The following is a 22,340-nucleotide window of genomic DNA, read 5'->3' on the forward strand; positions in this document are numbered from 1 at the left end:
ATTTCCTGAGGTGTCTGCTTCTGCTTCATGATCTGAGGGGGCTGACATTTTATAATAGTTTTCTCATTGCCTCTCTTTGTCAAGTCACGTGCAGTAATCTTTTTCTTTTTTTCTTTTCCTCTTTTTCTTTACATCATTTACATCAATTACTAAAAAAAAAATTGTGTTAAGCTGCTCTTTAAACTATGATTCACAATGAAACATGCAACAATTTAAAGAAAGGTCCAAACGTGACCCAAATGTTTTTCTTTTTTCTTTTGCTAAGATGAGCATCCACTATCTGTTTATTGAACAAATCATGTGGTTTTGTCACAGTCAGGCTGACTACTGCATGCACTGTGGCCTATAAACCACTAAAGGGAGACAAAGAATATACAATTGCCATCTGACATTGTAGAGGTGTTCATCTTAGAGATTAGTTCATTTAGAATGGAAGAAACATACTGTAGTGTAGACACATTCTTTTTTTTTAAAAGAGTAGTCAAAATACCATTAAAAAACGAATTCAGTAGTAACACTTGACAATAATGTGTATTATTAAAGGAAAAAAATACATTGCATACTGTATGATACAAAGCTAAAGAGGGCTTATCACATGTATAGACTGTTTCCTTCATTTTCCTTTAAGGTTTCTCTGGTTTGCACTTAAAGGTGTGTCCCCACTTTCCTGTTCTTGAGCATTCAATCCAAGTGAAAGCAAATCTCTAACGCAGCCAAGTATTCCAGGAGTAAAATGTCTTAAAAAAAAATCTCATTTGCGTCTCAGACTCCTCTGTTGAAGCAGAGGGTGCACTTTTCAATAAGCTTTTCTTGAAAATGTATTTGAAAGCTCAGCAAGCTGGGACATAGTACTATAATGTCAAGGACCGTTGACTTCATCCGATACCCTAAACTCCTACCTGATGTAATGAAGACACATAAAGCACGCATTCCAGGCAATAAGACATTTTGAAAGTCAAAGGCATAAAAATGCCAAAGTATACTTTAAAAGGTAAAAGTGTGAATTTTATAGATTTTTTTTCCCGCTTCTGAATAATCACTGTACTACAATGTTAAATATTGTGGCCCTTCACTTTATTTCTATCAATTTTTCCATACAACACCATGAGGTTCTCTGTCCCCCTCCACTTCAGAACAGCAGGCACACATCCTCATCATCACCAACTCATTATTAGCGCCAAGCGGTGACGGGCAGTGTGGGACTGGACGTTTATTGTGCCTGTCAGTCTGCATGCTGTGCCGTGCTGGCATTGAAAAGCATTCTGAGAGTCCGGGCACACACACACAACAGTCTGCCTCACACACCTAGCCATAGCCTGTGGGACAGGAGGAAAAGTTATAACTTATGAGACTGACTGAGAGACTGACAGACGATTTTCATCAAAATCTCAACCGGCTGACCCCACTATACTGGTCGGTGTTCTCATGCCTCGGCTTGCAATGGGATTTAAAAAGAAAAAACAGCGCGCATGCCAGGAAAGTTGTTGATTTCAGCAGCAATTAAGGTAAGATAATGATTTTCAATTTATATTTCATTTGGCAATATGGGACGAGACACTCAGTGGAGTAAATATGATTCACATTTTCACAGTCAGTATACTGTATATCAGGGGGTTTTGTGGGGGCTGAGATGATTGAAAGTGCTTGATGATAATTTATATTAAAGGTAGGGTAAGCTTTAAGTTAAAAGGTTAAAGCTCTATACAGTACTCATTGCTATAGAGTGTTTGTTCAGGCACAGGGGTCTCCCTATCTCTCCAGCTCTTTAATAAACAGAAAATACATTTTCAGGTAGGTGACAAAAGTTCAGTCAATCAGGAGAGAGTACCCATTTATCAGCTTCATTTTGATAGTGATCCAGTTCCAATTGTGTCTGCTCATTTATTTGTGTCATCACTTCCAATTGCAGTTGTTTAATATGTATCCTGACTGAGTTCTCTATCCTGATTGAACAAAATTGGTATCCCGACCTGAAAATGTATTTTATGTTTAATAAATAGCTGGAGAGACATGGAGACTCCTGTTACTGAACAAACACTCAATAGCAATGAGTACTATCAGAATATAGAGCTTATTTTTTAAGATATTTTTGGGGGATAGGGGAAAGTAGGCTGACAGGAAATGGGTAGAGAGATGGGGGGTAACACACAGCAAAGGTCGTTGGGAACGGGAGTCGAACCCGCGACACACTGTCAGGCTGGCATTGCAGCCTAGGGTGCCTGAACCGTCACGCTACGGCCCAGGCCAAGAATATAGAGCTATTTAACACTAATTCACATTATTATTAACCACAATACATATTTGTATCATTTCTATTGTGTAATTGAGGCAAGAGAATGTAACAATACTGAACACTGAACACTCAGCAAAAGAAGTGCTTGTGCAAGAGGTGTAGCCAATCTCTGTTGAGGATGACGGTGCCGTAATCATAATGTGAGTCAGGGAGGCGTATTCTTACCAGCACACAGATGAGCACAACTGATGGGAACATCAGTAATAACTTCACAGCCATAGCTAGCAATGAAATAAACAAGGACTCATGGTAAAAGTGAAGGAGCAACTGCAAAATAATTGTGCCGTTAATCCTGTTGTCAGTAAAAAGGGCAAGTGTTAAAAATGTAACTTTTGATTGATTGATTTTGTTTTGATTGATTGATTGATTGATTGAATAACCTACTTTAACAGTTTGCAAAAAAAGCACAGAGGTACAGTCCCAATAAAAAGGATGCTAAAATGATAAACCCAAGAAAGCACTATGGCGTGTTTCCATTGGGGTCCTGCTCTTCCTTTTAGCAATGAAATATCACCATGGAGTGCTGAGAGCTTCACCTGCTGGGAGTCTGAGTTGTCAACTGACAGAGCCAGACATGTTCTCATCAATGTGTACTGTGGACAGTAACCAAGTACATTTATTCAAGTACTGTACTTAAGAACATTGTGTAGGTATTTTACTTATGACAATCTTTCTATACATTATACTTTTACTCTACTACATCTCAGAGGTAAATATTGTACTTTTCACACTAGTTACTTTGAAGATTTTGATTATCATACAAAACCCTATTTTGGCTATTCACATTTTTTTTTTCATGATATTGCTACTTTTACTTAAGTAAAGACTATTATTACTGCTTTTACCACTGCTTATTACTCCCCTCTCTCTCTCTCTCTCTCTCTGTCTCTCTCTCCTCCACCTAGCCTTCCCCTCTTATTTCCTTATCTATCCATCACCACCTTTTGTGGGCCTATCCTCTTCCTCTCTTTCCCCTTCTGTACTGGATGTGTGTATGTGTGTATGTGTGTGCGCGTGTGTGTGTGTGTGTGTGTGTGTGTGTGCGTGCGCGCGTGCGTGTGTCAAGTCCCACAGAGCTACATTCTTTTAGAGTTAGTCAGGATTGTAACAGAACATGGCAGCATCAGCACAATGATAGTGTGTGTATGTCCAGAACTCTCCATAATTATACCAACGCACACGCGCACACACACACACACACACACACACACACACGTTGGATCAGCCCATTACCATCATGTAGCAGAGGGGAGGTGCCACCAATTTAAATCATTAACACCTCCTAAATCACAGTCATTAGCACTCCTAACAGCTGCAACTTGTACTGTTATTGTTAATTAGTGTCTCTGTTTGTTTCTGCCATTGTCCAAATCTCTCTTTCTTGGTTTGTTGTCCATCTATCTCTGTATTTACTTTCTATCTTTCTTTTTCAAATGTTCATGTGTTTGTCTCGTACACACACACACACACACACACACACACACACACACACACACACACACACACACACACACACACACACACACACACACACACACACACACACACACACACACACACACACACACACACACACACACACACACACACACACACACACACACACACACACACACACGGTGTGAAGTAATTACGATCTGCATCCTCTAAATCAGTTGACTGACACTGACAGAGATTTCATCCATTCATGGTCTGTGATTCTGTGTCCTCAAGAGAACTCTACTGTAGCTGTGCCATTGCTTGATTGTTGCTGCTGACACCAGATACAGTACCTGATGAAGGTCAGTCGACCGAAACATTGTTTTTCATTCATTACAATTATTTTGTCAGTGAAGACAATGTGCAGGACCACTTCTTTTCATCTCTACTACTGCTGACATTTGAAGCTGCACTTACAATGATGCACTTCCCTTCCTGCCATCTTTATACATAATGCTACCGCACGCACACACAGGCCTATATATACAAGTAAGACGCGCGAACGCGGGAAGCGAACGCCAAAAAAAATCATTAATAATGAAAAAATATTATTAAAAAAAAAAATAACCAATAAAAAAATATATAAAAAATACAAAAACAATCTGCGTTAAAATGAGCATCTTAGAAAAATACAAATTCACAAAAAAAAAACTTTGAATATTTTTGAACAATTCAACAAAGTGTTTGAAGTGCCTGTTTCACACACTTCCGGGGGGCGGAGCTAAAATCCGAGCCCGAAGTATTTGTTCGTAGACCCCCACTTAGGGGGGGTAGAAAAAGTTTCGGAGCGATTCGGGCACTTTTCATTTAACATGGGGTTTCAATGGGGAGTTTTTAGGAGCCTTCTCCGGGGCGTGGCTTCCGGGGGAAGGGGCGGGCTTAAACGCAACCTTGACAGGTGTGTTCAGTTTTCAAAGACCTTTCATTTGATGTATGGTACGTCTATATTGGACATTTACTTGGCTGCACACAGGCAGTGCACACAATAGTCCACACAGAGACGCGGACACACAAGCCGAGCACGGTGTCATAGTAAGCTCCACTTGCGCCTTCGGCGCGCCTCCTTCCGCTGCGTTCGCAATCATTTATATCAATTCAATTCTGATTGACCACAATTGGCTTCCAAACTTTTGCTGTACGGGCCCATTTAAAAAACAAATGCCACAAATCATAAACGCAGCATCTGATGTGTGATTTGCATCACACGTTGAGGGGCATCTAAATGCAGAGCCCAAAGTGATTTCACTTCCACCATAAGGTCGCCACAAATGTTACACATGTCTGTTGCATAAACATGATTTTTGTTCACCAACTTAAGATTTTTTTTGCCCATTTCACCTGTTTCTTAAAACGCTATTTCACCTATTTCACCTATTTCTTAAAAATATATATCATGAACGCAACATCCAATCATACCCAAATTACAATCACATGTTGAGGGGCCTCTATGCACCATAAATACAAAAAGTTACAGCATCTGTCGTACAAACTCTACCCCCCCCCCCCCCCCCCCGCAGCTTCCTCGTGTCCAAACAGCTGTATCGCATTTATATATTTATATTTACTGAGCCACGTTTACTGGGCCAGCTAATGAGACTGAAAGCAACTATAATCGTGTCAAAACATGCTGTCTGTTACCTCTGTGGAAGAAGGTTATTTGAAACTCAGGTGTGCATCTATAATAATCCTGTATTACTTTAGCTTCATATTTTAAGCCAAGTTAGAGCCCATTGACTTCTAAATATACCTGACAAAACTATCTGCAACTCTCTGGGAGGTCAGGTGGGCATAGCCAAATGTAGCACACACACACACACACACACACACACACACACACACACACACACACACACACACACACACACACACACACACACACACACACACACACACACACACACACACACACACACACACACACACACACACACACACACACACACAAAATAACTTTCCAGAAAAAGAACTATGACATCACTGCCTAGACAGACGGAAGAGAGTGTGTGTGTGTGTGTGTGTGTGTGTGTGTGTGCTCGCGCGCGCGCGTGCACATAAGGGCATGTAATGAATATGTGAATGTGAAACCTCTGACCCTGTCATAGTAGCCAACACCTGCGCTGTCACCATGCATTTTCACCTGACGGTCGGTCAAGCCTTCCAGGAAAGCTGTGAAGTATTATGCATCAGAATGAGACAGGTGGCTCACTGTTAGATGTTCCTTAACTGACATCACACAACCGTTGTTTACGAGTGTGCGCGCGCGTGCGTGCGTGCGTGCGTGCGTGCGTGCGTGTGTGTGTGTGCACATGCGTACGCTGTGGAAAGAAGAGAACAGAATTCCTTGTAACGCACACCGCTCCCTATGGCAACACATACACACAAGCTTACATAAGGCATGCAGTATATATGTATAAGTACATACATATACAGCACAAGATCCTCAAGTGTTGACGACCATTTTACACTCATCATAACACACTGAGGATTTATAGTGGTGTACATGTGTGCATGTGTGACCAAACAAGCACAAATACATTGAAGCACACAGCCATTCAGCCTCATGGAACGTGCCTGACAACACTGACATGCACGCCTATAACAACGGTTATTTGCACAGTCGCCGTTGCAGTTTGTCCATGAGTGTCCTGCATTTGGCATCGTATGCTAGCCGACGCTGTGGGAAAAATAGAACAATGTTCTTGTAGTCTAAACAGTAATATGAGTTCCCAGAAATTTTCGCCAGCTCTCGCACACAAACGGGAGGGGCGAGAAAACAGTCTAAACAGTACAAGATGTGATATCTATATTTTTAACAGCGTTAACAAACACGGGTGAAATAAATAGCTGTGTTATAGTGTGTGTGTGTGTGTGTGTGTGTGTGTGTGTGTGTGTGTGTGTGTGTGTGTGTGTGTGTGTGTGTGTGTGTGTGTGTGTGTGTGTTTCTAAGATTGGACGTGGAGATGAAATGTTCCATGGACATCTGATAGGATAGGTGTCATATAAATGTTGATAAATGGGGGTGAGGGAAGCCCAGAGCAGCAGGCTTGTGATCATAAGGTTGCTGGTTCGAATGTCAACACTGGCTCAGTTGTATCTAGGTGCAATAACTCACTATTGAGGCACAACAATCTTTCTGGCTATTCACAATCTAGATCTGCTATTATTTTGATGTTGATATTTTTGAATACATCTTTTTTAAAGCAAACCCTTGTAAACTATTTTGTTCCAGGGACCCCCCCCCCGATGCAAAGATTTTAGTTACAAATGTTCGCTTGAAAAATATATATATTCAAAAAAAAATCACAAATTTTCCACATTTTGTCAAAAAAATATTAAGATCTACAAGCTCATACAAGTATGATACAAGTATGAGCTTGTATATCTGCTATTTTTGAATAGCCAAAGAAACCTAAAATGACAGAGATGCGTTCCAGGATTGAATGGGTTAACCCATTAAACCTTCTAAAGCATCACAATAATTTAAAACCCTTTATCCATTATTTTACACATTGGCTATTCAAAAATATCAGATATACAAGCTCACAGCGCGTCAAAATCTTGAAAATGTCTGAAAAATGTTGAAATCATTTTGATTTTAATACAAATCTGGCTCGCACAAAACATTTTCAGACGGTGGTCCGCGGCCAAATATATACAGTATCAATTTTGGGGTCTTTGGCAAGAAAAAGTTTGAGAACCACTGTTCTAAGCAAACTAATAGTTAGTTGACCAGGGTTGGCTCTGTACTTGATCCGCTCTTTCCACTCGCCCTCTACACCAGATCTCGCCTCCGACAATAGCTGATCTACATGCTCACAAGGCGCTGTGGGTGCAATGCGCTGTGAGCTTGTAGATCTGCTATTTTGGGCAAAGATTCCCTCCCAGAATAGCGATACTATGGTTCCAGTGGTTTTCACTCAGCTCCTGCAGTAGCCAACAATATCCCAAATATGAAAGTATATGAATGAACAAGGAGCTTCCATGCATAGTCAACTGTCCCTGGATTAATACAAGGTTAAACGACAAGATATCTGGTAACGGCATCTTGAGTAACAGAACAAGGCTTAGGCCTGTAGTTTGAAGCCTTTTAAAGTTAGATTGAATAAAATGTTACGACATTCAGCGAAAAGAAGTTCTGCATCGTCTTGACGAATTTTGTAGTCAGCTGAGCCAATAGTAAGGCTCTGGATCTCAAGAATGATCAAATGACAAACAAAAATTACGATGGAATGACAAAACAAATGACAAAAAAGGGAAATAATTGCTCGTTATTGACGTTGGAAAAGACAAATGGCACATTAAGCCATTTTAATGTCCAAAGATCTGTGTTCATGAGAAGAAAATGTGATTTTTTCAGAAAATAAGTATGTTAATGGTAGCAATCAGGGAGAGAAGAGGGACATTTTCTATAGTATCTTCTTTTTTTTTGCATGACTCAATTTACTAAATAATCCAGTTTGGGGAAATGGAAGGAGCAGTGTAGAAGCCTTTTGGTTTGTATATGACTCCAATATAAACTTCTGGGGTTTATTATTGTGGCATAGGAGAAGGTTTTGTACAGGAGCCAACTGCACTGAATGTGTACACAAAACAAAAAGGACAGCATGGTCACTGACGCAAATGATGTTCAGAGAATGCTGAGTGACAGGGCAGGGGGAGGGTTCTAGTCATCATGATATGCAACCATTATAGGCTCTCTGTGTGTGTGTGTGTGTGTGTGTGTGTGTGTGTGTGTGTGTGTGTGTGTGTGTGTGTGTGTGTGTGTGTGTGTGTGTGTGTGTGTGTGTGTGTGTGTGTGTGTGTGTGTGTGTGTGTGTGTGTGTGTGTGTGTGTGTCTGAGTCTCACGTTACCATTACTTTCAGAAATCATAATACAAATATATCCTTCTTTTTCCAGTCCCTCTTCTCTCAACACTCTCATATTCAAGCTCTCTCAATTAAATTCAATTAACTTTATTGGCATGACGTACACATTGCACACATTGCCAAAGCATAGATTTTGGCATACCACTCTCTCCCTCTCTCTCACACACACACACACACACACACACACACACACACACACACACACACACACACACACACACACACACACACACACACACACACACACACACACACACACACACACACACACACACACACACACACACACACACACACACACACACACACACACACACTCTCCCTCCCTTTTAGTCTCTCAACACCTTCCAACAACCCACCCACCTCATATACACGCTGCCACACAGCAATGCCAACAGATGCTTATGTGGCTGACGTACACTCACTGTTCAAAAGGCAGAAACCAGTGTCTAGAGACCTTAGTGAAGGCTAGAGGTGACCTATCAGACTAGCCCACACAGGCAGTCACACAAGATTCATGCTTTTTATTTTGCTTTTTTTTCATATCTTTCAGTGATTTATTTGCTACCAAGCGGAAGCAAAATAACCGCCCTTTATCTCTATAAAACAGCATCTTTGTACAGTATTTTTCATTTTTCCTAATTTTTTTCATTTCTTTATTTTATTTTTCTTTATATTTTTGTTATCTAGCTGTGCCTCCTGGAACTGAAACAGAGGCCTAACCATGTGATAAAAAAAATGAAAGATTAGTGATTTTGTTTCCATTCAGAAAGCAATTAGAATTATTTCGAGATTTGAATTGCATAAGTATTTTAAAGAGAGAGAGAGAGAGAGAGAGAGAGAGAGAGAGAGAGCGAGAGAGAGAGAGAGAGAGAGAGAGAGAGAGGGAGAAACAGGCCCATGGGTAGAGGTGGAGTAGACGGACTAGGGCCATGCTAGAGGACAACTGCTCTGACAGTCTGACCATCGATACATGTCCAACACCATCATCAGAGATCAGGTGAGCTATATTTCCTCATTGGTGTGCTGTGAGAATACAATAGAAAATCAAATGCTTGAAGATCCATTCAATATCGCTGAAACACTTTGCACAAGCAATTTGTACATGATTTCAGAGTGTAATAACCATCCACGTCAAGCTTGGAGTTATTGATAGTAAGTTACTACAGTATGTGTGCAGTATCTTGTGAATGAAGACACGCAAACTGACTGCAAACCTGCATGTAGACTAGTGTGGTGATGGTCTACACAGTACGTCTCCTTTGGCCGAATGGAAATAGTGATCTTATAATCTATAAGTACAAAACTGCACAGATGATCAACTAGCCTATGACACAACTTTGAGATTTTGAGTTTCACTTATGGATGTGGTTTCAGTTTTGGCGCCAGGAGAGCACGCATAGCCAATAAATCTTTCGTCTCTGCGAGTGGCTCCGCTTGGCATAGTGAATGCATCCCAATGTGCACAATACACTGACTTTGACCAAACATATGTCTACATTGAACCACTTTCATCATAAGTGATATGGTCCCAGTAATGTGTCTTCGGCAACACTGTAAAAGAGGTATCGGTGTCAACAGCAATAACAATATGTACGATATGTACACTCATGTCCCAGTCTTTGGCAACACTGTAAAAGAGGTATCTGTGTCAACTATCAACAACAATAACGATGTGTACGATATGTACAAACATAATGTTCATGCATATGCAATAAAGATGTTGATAAGAAGAAAAAAAATATGCATTTATCATTCTATCAATTCTATTTTTTATCTTCTACTTTTGTATTGTTTGTTTATCTTGCTCTCTTTGGCTGCAAGGATGTTAAAACCACCCTACCCTCTAAAAATAATAAAACACTATTTCTAGACTATGGCATGTTATAAAACAAAGCTACAAAGTGATTTGTCACAAAAAGAAAATTACAACAGAGTTCAAGACATGGCACTTAAAAACAAGATAAAAAGAGGACCCACAACAAATAAAGAGATAAAACAGTGATACAAGATTAAATGTAATAACATTATAATAACACAAAAATGCCATTAAAAAAAAGAAATTAGATTATACTGTAGCATGACATACAGAATTAGGGATCTCTACAGCTGAGGGCCTGGACAGCAAAGGCCCGGTCACTCCGAGTCATAAACAACCGCCAACACGCGTGCAGTTTGAAGTCGATCGGTCTGGCGACTCTCGAGATGCACGAAGGACAGATACGCATGCACACAGAGGTTTCATGATTTTATAGAAGGATTAATTGCCCCAATTTGTCCCAAGAGCAACATGAAATAAGTAAATAGAAAACAATATACTGTAGGACCCAAATGTATCCATGGGAAACACCACAAGAAAGGAAAGCCATGGAAGAAGTGGCCTCTTAAGGTAGCACTTTTGCACAAATGATATCTCAAAATCGAATAGCCATGAAAATTGCTGAGCAAGTTCATACTCTCTGGAGCAGGGATGTCAAACATACGGCCCGCGGGCCGGATCAGGCCCGCTAACTAGTTTAATCCGGCCCGCGAGATGATTTTGCAAAGCATTTAAAAAAAAAAAAATTGTGCCAAAAATGTTTTAATTGTTTTTTGGCCAAGTCTACACCTGCAACCACACGTAACTTCGACTTTCCTCTTCTTCTTCCTCGTCTTTGTATTGGTATTGTTTGTGTTGGAGCGCCTCAGTGCGGCTGCAGAGTTCATGTGCAACCTCTTCCAGAGAGAAATAGAGACACTAGAAACTCTGCTGGAGACACAAAAAAAGTGTGTAGACTTGCCCCTTTAAAATAAAATGTATTTTGGCACAAAAAAACAAAAAACTAAAAAAAAAAGTTTTTAACGGTTATCGATTAATTAATTGGTAAGGCCTAACGGTAAACGGTTAATAAAATGTATCCATTTGGCCATCCCTATTTGTGAAGTTTACATTTTCAGAATGTGCTTGTACTAACTAAGACTAAGTAAAGTAAACAAAGAAAACTATCTGAAGTTGTTGTTATTGTTATTATTAGTTATTATGCCATGTTTTTACCGGTCCGGTACCGGTCCGGTACCGGTCCGGCCCTCTGGCCCTCTGGCCCTCCTCCATGTGGCCCCTGAGCTAAAATGAGTTTGACATCCCTGCTCTGGAGCATGAATCCTGCTGATTTTAGTGACCCCCTGGCCTTTCCTGTAGCACCACCCTCAGGCCAGTTGGCCAGTTACATAATATATTGAATTAATATATTGTCGCTGATGGGTGAAAACCTGTTATTTTTCAGGAAATGGATTAATGAACCTGTGTTCCAATGGAAGAATGTAGTTATTATTTAGTCACAAGCTATTGTTAATACATTTCATTGGTTCAATATTTATAAAACCCAGACAGAATGAACCACTTTCACTTTAATTTTGTTCTTCATAAATATAAAAAATAGAATATTTACAAGCTAACGATGTGTTGCAATGTGATGCGCTGTGAACTTGTAGATCAGCTATATTTGCTACTTTTGGGTGACACTATTTACGAAAAAACATAAAGTTGAAATACATGGTTTCTTCCCGATAGCAACGGTATCTAGAAATCAAAAGGATTTCCATGAGACAGGATGAACTCTAACAATTTTGATTAACCATGACCTTTCTGGCATAAATGTCAGCACACAAGATACCTCAATCTATCAAGCAAGTTGCAGGATAAACCATATTGATTTGGCTGACCCTATGATCTTCCCTCTAGCGCATTCCCCAACGTTTTAGCTCAAGACCCAAAAAATAAATTAGACGTTTGGCCGGGACCCAAACTAGTGAAAATAGCAGATCTACAAGCTCACAATGTGTCGTTTGGTGCCGCGTTGTAAGCTTGTAGATATGCTATTTTCACTATTTCTTAAACGTTTTTTAAATGTATTTATGTAAAATGATTCGATTTATTTTTTTATTCATGAAATACTTGAATTGTTTCTAATTGAAGAAAAGTTGTGGATTTTGTTGGTTAAACTTTTTTTTATCTTTTGAAATATATATATTTATTTATTTTTAATGTAGGAAACGGAAAAAAGGAGATATTTACTGGCGACATTGGTATGTGACCCAAAGATGGGTCCCGACCTACTGTTTGGGAAACAGTGCTTTTGCGTCTCTTGGAGGACAACATTTCTGGCTTTCCATTTTGAAGACAAATTTGTAGCTTTTTAATCATGGTAAATCAGCAGATGGTCAAAAACAGTCCCAATCAGGCAATGATGGCCTAGTGGTTATAAAGCACATACCACATAATAGGCTCTAATGCAGCCTGAAAGCAAGTTGCGGGTTTGATTCCCGAGCCTGTGACCTTTGCTGCGTGTCACTCCTTGGCTCTCTCCCTGTTTCCTGTCACTTTATACTGTGCTATCCAAATAAAAGCCGAAAAGCCCCAAAAATAATATACAAATATATATATATATATATATAAAAACAAAACAACAACAAAAACAGTCACAATCACATTGACTCACTGGAGAGTGGAGACACTAACCCTAGACAGGAAAACAAAACTAACATTCTATGAACTGTAATGGAGGAGAGAGCTTACTCTATGTGTGTGCATGTCGTAATGCACTTTATAAACAGTCCTAAATTAAGATTAGAGGAAAACAACGTGTGTGTGTGTGAGTGTACACCATTCTATGATACACGACTACCAAGATAAATGTTACCTTCTTCTCCAAAAAGCCATCCTCCCTTAATCATGCTTCCATACACAGACTCCTCAAACCTCCACACACCACACAGGGTCTATAATCAAGCATTTCTTCCAGCAGATGTTGCTGGATGTTCCACGGTATAAAGTCTTGTTTTGCTTTTCTAAAAAGGCAATTTTCGCTCTCATTGATAAACATGCTGTAGTCGTGGGTTCAGGTCAGGAGATGACTCAGGTCAGGAGCTGACTCATGCCTGTTATCAAGCCGTCAACAGAGCAGAAAAGAACATAACAAAAGTGTGTGCATATTAATCATTACAGGGTGAAGAAGACTGTGCTTATATTTGACTCTCACAAGGTTTCTTAAGAACAAACACGTGCACAAAGACAAGCAACTCAAGCCGAGAACACGCAAACATGCCCAGATGATGGATATATTTCGTAGCTTCCTTAGCTGCCTCTTGCAACTGCTACTTAAATACACACAAATAGTATCAGCACCTGCCCTTCAACCACACACCCTTCTTCCCCCAGCAACGCAAAATGATACCCTTCAAATTGTGCTCAGGCGCCTTCAAACTCCCCTATACACCCACCAAAGCGTTCTCTAGCAACAGGTTTAGGATTATGCATAGGATGGTTCTGCTACCCATTCAGTCTTGTGATCTACAAGGTTTTTATCCAACAGAATAAGTGTGAGCAAAACGCTAACAGCGTTAATTAACTGAAAGCTGAACCAGAATGTCTCCTGCATTGAGCCACAGTCATGAAATGTATGTTTAAGAGATTCTGATCTCTCATAAAGGCCTGTAAGCTGCCTCTACCACATTTTTCAGAGATGTACTGTATACAGTATATCCCACATAAAATTATTCGAGCTGTCAATGATAGTCGATATAGTTACGGGAGCTATTGGACAGGCGCTACTGTAGCAGCTAGATAACAGTAGTTTAATGTCTGCCACGTTTGTCATACAGTTGACTGACCTTCACCAGGTCAACTTTGAAGTGTGAGCATGTTTTCCATTGAACCAGAAGGTCTTAAACTGTAAAGGAATGTCTGGTATGTTTATATACGTCGTTGTGTGATGTCTGAGTGCATGTGTAGGAAGAGTGCATACAGTATGTACATATGTCCATATAACATGTCGTCTCTGCATGCCACCACACCTTTGTTCTTCCGTTACAAAGATTTTACACCTCCAGCAAATGTAGTATGTGAGACACACACATGCAAGCATACAACCATGTAGACGTGTGCTTAGGTATTCACACACGCACGCACGCGCGCACGCACGCACGCACACACACACGCACACACGCACACACACGCACAAAACCATCAACACACAGACGCTCACAAACACACACCCCGTTTTGTGGTCACCAAAACATTTGTCCTGCCCTCTGGATTTAAAGTAGGACCCTTATTGATGGCTGCTGAAAGTGCCCGGTTCAGTTTGGGCTGTAAACCATCCTGAGGCATGCTAGTCGTGCTCAGTGGTGACACGTGTGTTCACCTCAACGGCCAGCTGGGATAGTTTGTGCATCTTTTATGTCATCCACCACCAGTTTAGCAAAACAGACATTTATAGCCTGAGGGGTGAATAAATAAGCCTCTCAATAAGCTTATGGCTTGTGTATGATGATTTACAGTAGGATGTGTTGACCAACAATGAGTGTTAGCATCAATGTGTGTTATTATACAGTATTATTGTGCATTAATAGGTATTCATTACAGTGATGCAGAATAAGATGGATAGATGCAGGGTTTGTATGACCAATAGCCGATCACTCTGTGAGCTTGTAAATCGATCCGATCGGCTATTTTTGCTATTTTAGAATGTAAAAAGTTTACGCATTTTGAAGATTTGCCAAAAATAGGAACGCCAGGGTTAATGGTTAACATACATTTTTAATTATATTCTTCAATTCTGATATTAAACATAAATATCAGTTTCCCAAAACTAAATGCATGTATTTAATTCAGTCTAATCTCTCAAGACAGATTCTGCTAACAGCAGAGTCAGCACCACTGCCATAAACATGTAATGTTCTTGTTAGTAGGAATAAACACAGAAGCACCCGGGAGGAAGTGGGCTCAGAATGGGGAGGAGCCAAACTGAGTTCCTGTTTTACTAAAAAAATGGGGTGGTGCCCCTGGAGGCAAATACAAAGTGGAAGATTAGATGTTTTGCTTTTATTTTTAACCGAATGGGTTCCCAAATTGAATTCAGTTTGACCAGAAGCATGGATAATAGCAGGGATATCAATAGCAGAGGCATGGACTCACACCAAATTGAAGTTGAACCCAGGACAGATGCACGGTGCTGCACGTCCACAATGGTTATCACTGTATATGATGACACGAAGCCTGCGGAGCTGCAGTAGTTCAGGCAGACAACTCAAAGTAGTGCCAACTCAGTCACATGCACACATCATCTGATTGGCTATTTAAACCTCCCTGCTTACTGCTCATTGTGTTGGCTGCTGCTGCTCTGCTAACTCGATGCTCTGGGCTCTGTTTCCATATGATTCCCTTAGAGGGGTCTTGCCACTTCATTCCCCGTCACATCTTTTTGGCAGATTGTTTATTTATCATAAATATTTTCCTTTTGATAATTTTCCTTTATCTGTAGACCTTTTGGCCTGACATTCTGCAGTATTGCTCTTGAACGGAGGTCAATGTAGACACATCAACATTTAAATGTTAAAATTAAGAGAGCCTAATTCGATACTAAAAGTTAACGACTAGATGTTGCTGTTGGGAAAAGCTGGGCCAGTTAAACGGAACAAGATGAGTCCCATGGGGTTGTTGGGGGTCTGGGGTCGTACATCTCACCAATTCATGACCACAATGTATTTATTATGAGATATGTAATCATCAGAGTAATAGAGCTGAAAACATGCTCATTAAAACATAATTATAATTACCCTTTGGTTGGATGATGAGAACTGCAGTGCCTTTGTTGCATTGTAAAGCAAACCACTTATTTTACCTTTTATCTTACCAAAATATAATAATAAATATAGTAAACTAGAAAAAGTGCTCCTCGGAGCACAGGTCTCCGCCAGGTCAGGTAAGTTATTGTGGCCTCCTGGTGGCGCTATAATAGGCCAATGTGAAAAGGGTGGCATTTCTTCCTCGGCCTAGTGGGAATGTGCGTGCAAATTTTCACGGAAATTGCACGCCGCGTTCATGATTTCATACATTTTGTTCAAAACGGACCAATCCTGCAAACTTTGGAAGTCAACCTTAGTCAATCAGGATGGAATATGAAATATCGGACAGATGCGTCTTGATCACATGACTATAGAGATACTGTGTACCGATTTGTGTGATGTTTGGATAAAATCTGAAGGATTAATATCCAAAAATGTATTTGACATAAGTCGGCCTCCTGGTGGCGCTGTAAAAAGCAGATGTGAAAAATGCAGTGCAGATGTTTTTCCTTGGCCTCTAGGGAGTAGGCGTGCAAAGTTTCACGCAGATCGGTGCAGTTATAGTTAAAAATGCAAATCGGCCTGTTATAGCGCCACCATGAGGCTGATGCGAAAAGTTTTAAGTGCCATTTCTTCCTCGGCCTAGTGGGAATGTGTGTGTGCAATTTTATGCAAATGGCAAGCTGCGTTCATGATTTGAGGCAGTTTGTTCAAAACGGACCAATCCTGCAAACTTTGGATGGTAACCTTAGCCAATGAGGATGAAATATGGGAAATCGGACAGATCAGGGTTGATCACATGACTATAGAGATACTGTGTACCGATTTGCATGAGGTTTGGTTAAAAACTGTAGGAGTAATGGGAAAAAATGGGTTTTGCACAAATCGGCCTCCTGGTGGCGCTATAACAGGCCCATGTGAAAAATTTGAGGCAGAGGTTCTGAATTGGCATCCAGGGAGTGTGTGTGCACAGTTTCGCAGCGACCGGGCCAACGGTGCCGGAGATTTGGTGCTAACGGACAGACAGGACACACGGACGGACGGACACACACACGGACACACGGACGGACGGACAGGGGCGAAAACATACTCTCTCGCCATGCCTTTCGGCCTGGCGGAGACAATAAACATATTTTGCGTGCTTCATGTTATAGGAAGGTGACAGGTGTAACAAATACTGTAGCCGTGTAATGCAAAACAAAAGCCTAATTTTAAAAGGAACATTTTAAGTCATCTTATTGCAGAATAAGGTACTATGCTTAAAACCCACAAATAACCTAATCCAGTATTTGAACATATTAATGTAGTAATATTGAGAATAAAAATCTGGAATGGTAAAAAACGTAATTTCATCTATTTCATGGCAGCTGGATCTTTGACAATTTCACATTCTGAACCATAATTGCTCATCTTTCCACTGCATGCATGCACCTTTTATATTGTAGGACAGGAGGACAGTCCACATACTGTATAGGCCTACTGTACATTTATGTTTTAGTATTTATAGTGGCTTGCTAGCAGTGCTGGCATTCTTCATTGAAGGTACACTGCTAAATCCTTAGTGTTAATTTAACTCTGAGAATCTGCATTGTGAGCCACGTGCTCATAAGCACATCCTATATTGTAATGTAATGTGTCTGGTGAGGCAAGATACTATATATTTGACCACATCTTCCCTTCAAGTACCGACCAATTATACTGTAATTAGGTCAGACCAACAGTAGCAACAGACATCAAAGGCTATGATAATTAGCCTTTATTTTCCCTGGGTGAGGGGAGTGATTAAAGGACAGAGAGGGTGATATCTGATAACCCCTTGGGTTGGTAACAGATAACCCCAATACAAGGGCTGATGAGTCAGTAGCTGAATAATCAGTGCAAGAAAAACTGCCACATGCTGAACTGTCACCACATGCCCTCACTGTGAACCCAGCATGTCAAACATGGCTGGCATGGCAGCTGTATTTGAACAAAGGCTATTTTCTCCTCGTCTAAGGCTACGGGTATATAATATATAGGCTACAAGTAATGAAAACAAATGCTCTCCCAAGGCATCCATGGTTGTCCTTGGTAACTAACTCAGGCAATGGGATATACGGTATATTAACATCATGAGCAGTCAGGTAAACAGTGTAAGGAGACAGGTACAAGGACATCTACCTATTAACCCATTCAAACCGGGAACGCATCTGTGTAACCACTTTATCCATACTTTGGCTATTCAAAAATAGCAGATCTACAAGCTCATAGCGCGGCACTGAGTGCTTGAGGATCTGCTACTTTTGAAAAATCATTATGCAAATATTTGAATATATATATACAGTATATATATATATATATATATATTTATTTTAAAAGGGAACATTTTTGACTCAAATCTTTGCTTCTGGAGGTCCCTGGAACAAAATATTTTTGATTTGCACAAATGTTCAAGATTTTTCAAAAATAGCTACAAGCTATAATAGCTATAATAGCTACAAGCTCATAGCGCGGCACAGAGTGCCGCGCTATGAGCTTGTATATCTGCTATTTTTGAATAGCCCAAAGTATTAAATGATGGTTATAGCTAAAACATCTAAAATGACACATATATGCGTTCCTGGCTTGAATGTCTTAAGCAAAGCACTGACGCCTCAAACCAGAATTGACCACATTATTTAAGACATGCACATGCACATGCGGGACACCCGGGTGGCGCAGTGGTAAAGAACCTGTCCATCACTGCACGGGTTGGAGGTTAGAATCAACCGGGGTGAAACCAATTGTGTTTCTATACGAAACACAATTGGTTTCCGGAGGAGGGATGCCGAGTGGGGATGGTGGTATTTGTTACGGCACGTATATTCCAACAGGCTGTTCCATCTGTTAGCGAGGAGTGTTGGACGGGAGGAGTAGGACGGAGGCTCTAGTCTACGTCCTCCCGGTGGGGGCTCCTCACTGGCAGGTGAGCCAGTAGGGCACAACAGCCGTGTAGAGGAAATAATTGGCATATCGACTAAATTGGAGAGAAAAAGGGGTATGAAGCAAAAAAAAAAGGAAAAGACATGCACACATGGAAATTTGGAAAATTTGGAAATGTCTGCAGCAACTCCAAAATAATCCACAATGAAAGTCTGTTTTTATAATTTGAATTATTATCAGTAAGCTCTATTAAACAGACTTTAAATAAATAAATAAACATAATCTACAGTATGATGAAATCAGAACCTTTACTATGCTGCTATAATATTAAAGTGGGCATATCATGCTGGAAAAAAAGGGACATTGTCAGATGCTCACAACATGTTGGGGGTTCCAATTATCAAGGTTGCATCAACAGTGCCCATGGAGTAATTACAATTGTTATGTTCATTAGTGTAGTGTGATCCCCCCAACCTCGACTATTTAATGGACAATTACGCAGCTAATCTAGCGTGCAATCATTTGTCTAATGACATCAACAGCAGAGGGTAATGACATCATTTATGTCATTAAAATAATAAACAAGATGAGATTGGTGTTTTATTTAAGATAGAACTGTATTCATCCACAAGGAAATGTATGGCTTCTGGCAGATTATGGTGATTACGTTATACAGCCAAAAGGAAAAATATTGGGACTAACACAGTTTAGCTGTAGGTTATGACAGTGGTTCTCAACCTTTCCAGGCCGTGACTCCCCAAAATAATCATATTTTAACTGAGGACCCCCCCCCCACCCTGACAAGCACTTGGAATGAAAGATTTTGTTTTGTGAAAATAGCAGATCTACAAGCTTTTTTAGATTGTTGATTACTCTCTCTTTTTTTTTTTGCTATTAAAAAGGTTACTTAAATTGTCACTTCACTGTCATCTGGGGACCTCCACCGGAGCTCTTAATTGATCCCTCTGAACTTCAAAGAGGTTGTGTGCACTGAGTTGATTGATTGGGTCATAAAAGTGACAAACTCGTTCACTGCTCGTTAGTTCTCTTTGAAGTCTGTCAGAGAGGGGGGGGGGGGGCGTGTGTGTGTACACACAGATCAGAAAAGCTACCTAGTTGGCCTTTAAATAGGGCTGCTGCTCCCCTGTTCAGAGTTGCCCCAAATTCTCCTCAACAGCTTTCAAGCTGTTTAGCCAACATTGTAAGCAGTAATGTACACTGAGGTGTCCTAGTATATGACAATGCTGGACGAGGCCGAGGTGAAGAACTCCACAAAGCATACAATGGCCTCTTACTTAAAGTTATACAGTGCAGGTCCACAAATAACGATTTTTAGCAGCCTCTGCTGGTCATTACCGTCACTGCAGGCCGTTTGTTTATTCCTCTGTTACCCAGAATTCCCTTTGTTTTCACCGGAAGACGGAAGCGTTTCAAAAAGCGTTCTTTTAATTGTTTTATACGATCTGTGGATCGTTTCTCTTAGCCAGTGGAGCTTTAGTTACCGTGAGCTGTGTTTTCTTTTTCTGTTGTTTTTCGATCATCAAATCATACAATCTCTTAAAATCAGCGTGAGTTTCCTTTTTGTTATTAGCGCGGTAGTTCCTGGCCAAACAGGAAACCGGTGCGGTAGTTCCTGGCCAAACAGGAAACCGGTGCATTTCCGCTTCCGTTTTCCGGCTACATGACGTCATTTTCGCGGGAAAGACACCCCTATCACCGTTCAATAGAAAATATATGTATAAAAGGCTTTCGGGGGTGAAATTCATGGAGTGGGTGTTGTGAAACTTTTGCCACTCACAAAATATATACAATTTAACTTTAGTTTTGTTGAAAAAGTTACCTAGTATTACTTTAATAAGCAAGCAGCTTCTACAGTGTGTTTATCGCTGTTATGTTTCCATGCAGGTTAATATATCAATAATTTATATCAATATATCAATAATACATATACTTTGATTTAGAAGGGTGATTAAACTGTTGGCAGGGTGTCCCTATATCCAGTATTAATGGATGGCCAACCAGAAACTAGTATTTCCCATGGCCATTTACATTTAAATGTTAACATTTATACCAGAGGTTGTTGTTTGTTTCGTTCCTAATTCAAACAACCAACAGCACTAGGCTGGCTCATTCTTGTTTTTAAATGGTGGAATGTACAATAGCTAGGAAGATGGGAGGAGGAGGAGAGAAGCATGACTGACAATTAAGGGCACGATTTGCTCTGTAAGCCCACAAAATACAGAGATGAGGACTTGAACAGAAGAGGACTAATCTATTCTAAAATCCAGGGTGCTTAAGGATTCAAGAGGACCGCTCTGAGATAACATCAAAACACAAAAAAATGTAAAAACTAAATACAAAATCTATTACTTCTGGTAAATCTTGTACAGTATGCTCTTGGGAGCAAGGACATCTGGTGACTTGACTCACAGGATACTGTAATGACACTGACTTTGTGTTTGTTGTTCTGCATAGTGCAGGCTATTGTACAGGGGTATACTACGGTATACTGTTGCTTCATTATTGATGCCGTTTTTTGTGATATTATTCCTGTATCTGCTGTATCTTACAGTAGCTGTTTCTTACTCTGTAACTTAACTGCTGTGCGGCCTCTGGTGATTGAATTTCCCCAGAATCAGTTAAGGCCTATGCTATCTATGAACACTTAAGTGTGTATGTTCTTGGCAGGTGGTTTCCTCAGCCCAGTGTGAGCCCTTCTAGCAGCAACAGTGGACTACGATATCAGCCCAGTGTGAGCACTTCTGGCAGCAGCGGTGGACTACAATACCCACAGTCCTCTGAGAGGATGTTCCTATGGTCAGGAAGTAAATCATCACAGGGAGGAAGTGGGAGGTACTGTGTATTTTCTTACTTTACAATCAACTCAAGCTTTCATTTACAATATTAGGAATTGGTTAAAGTTATTTACAAACTTGCTATGCTTCAGCTGCTGTTTCCAAATCCTCCTGTTGTACCCATTACTGTATACTATTTTGCCCCTTCCTCTGCAAATTTGATTTCAGTATTTAAAGCAGCACTGTAACCTTTTAACAACTAGCATATTATGTCCCACAAAATTATAAAGTTACATATAACAATCATCCTTCCATAAATGTATAGACTCAGGGGGGTCCTTGGGGGCTTGACTGTATTACTATGTATAGGGGAGAAAATTGAATTTCATCCTGGCATTTGC

At 40.4% G+C, this 22,340-nt stretch overlaps 1 protein-coding gene across 1 annotated transcript in view; it reads left to right on the top strand.

Annotated features, from left to right (window-relative positions):
* The first annotated feature begins 1,326 nt into the window (after window positions 1–1,326).
* s100p (S100 calcium binding protein P) overlaps window positions 1,327–22,340 on the top strand; it is a 28,917-nt gene continuing 7,903 nt past the window's right edge. The window contains exons 1-2 of the mRNA XM_080430845.1: window positions 1,327–1,505; window positions 21,833–21,997. Of these exons, the coding sequence (XP_080286971.1) occupies window positions 21,951–21,997 (47 nt within the window). The 5' untranslated portion in view covers window positions 1,327–1,505; window positions 21,833–21,950. The remainder of the gene's footprint in view (window positions 1,506–21,832; window positions 21,998–22,340) is intronic.

The sequence above is a fragment of the Gymnoscopelus braueri genome (assembly GCF_963280865.1).
Source record: "Gymnoscopelus braueri genome assembly, chromosome: 6".
Lineage (NCBI taxonomy): Eukaryota > Metazoa > Chordata > Actinopteri > Myctophiformes > Myctophidae > Gymnoscopelus > Gymnoscopelus braueri.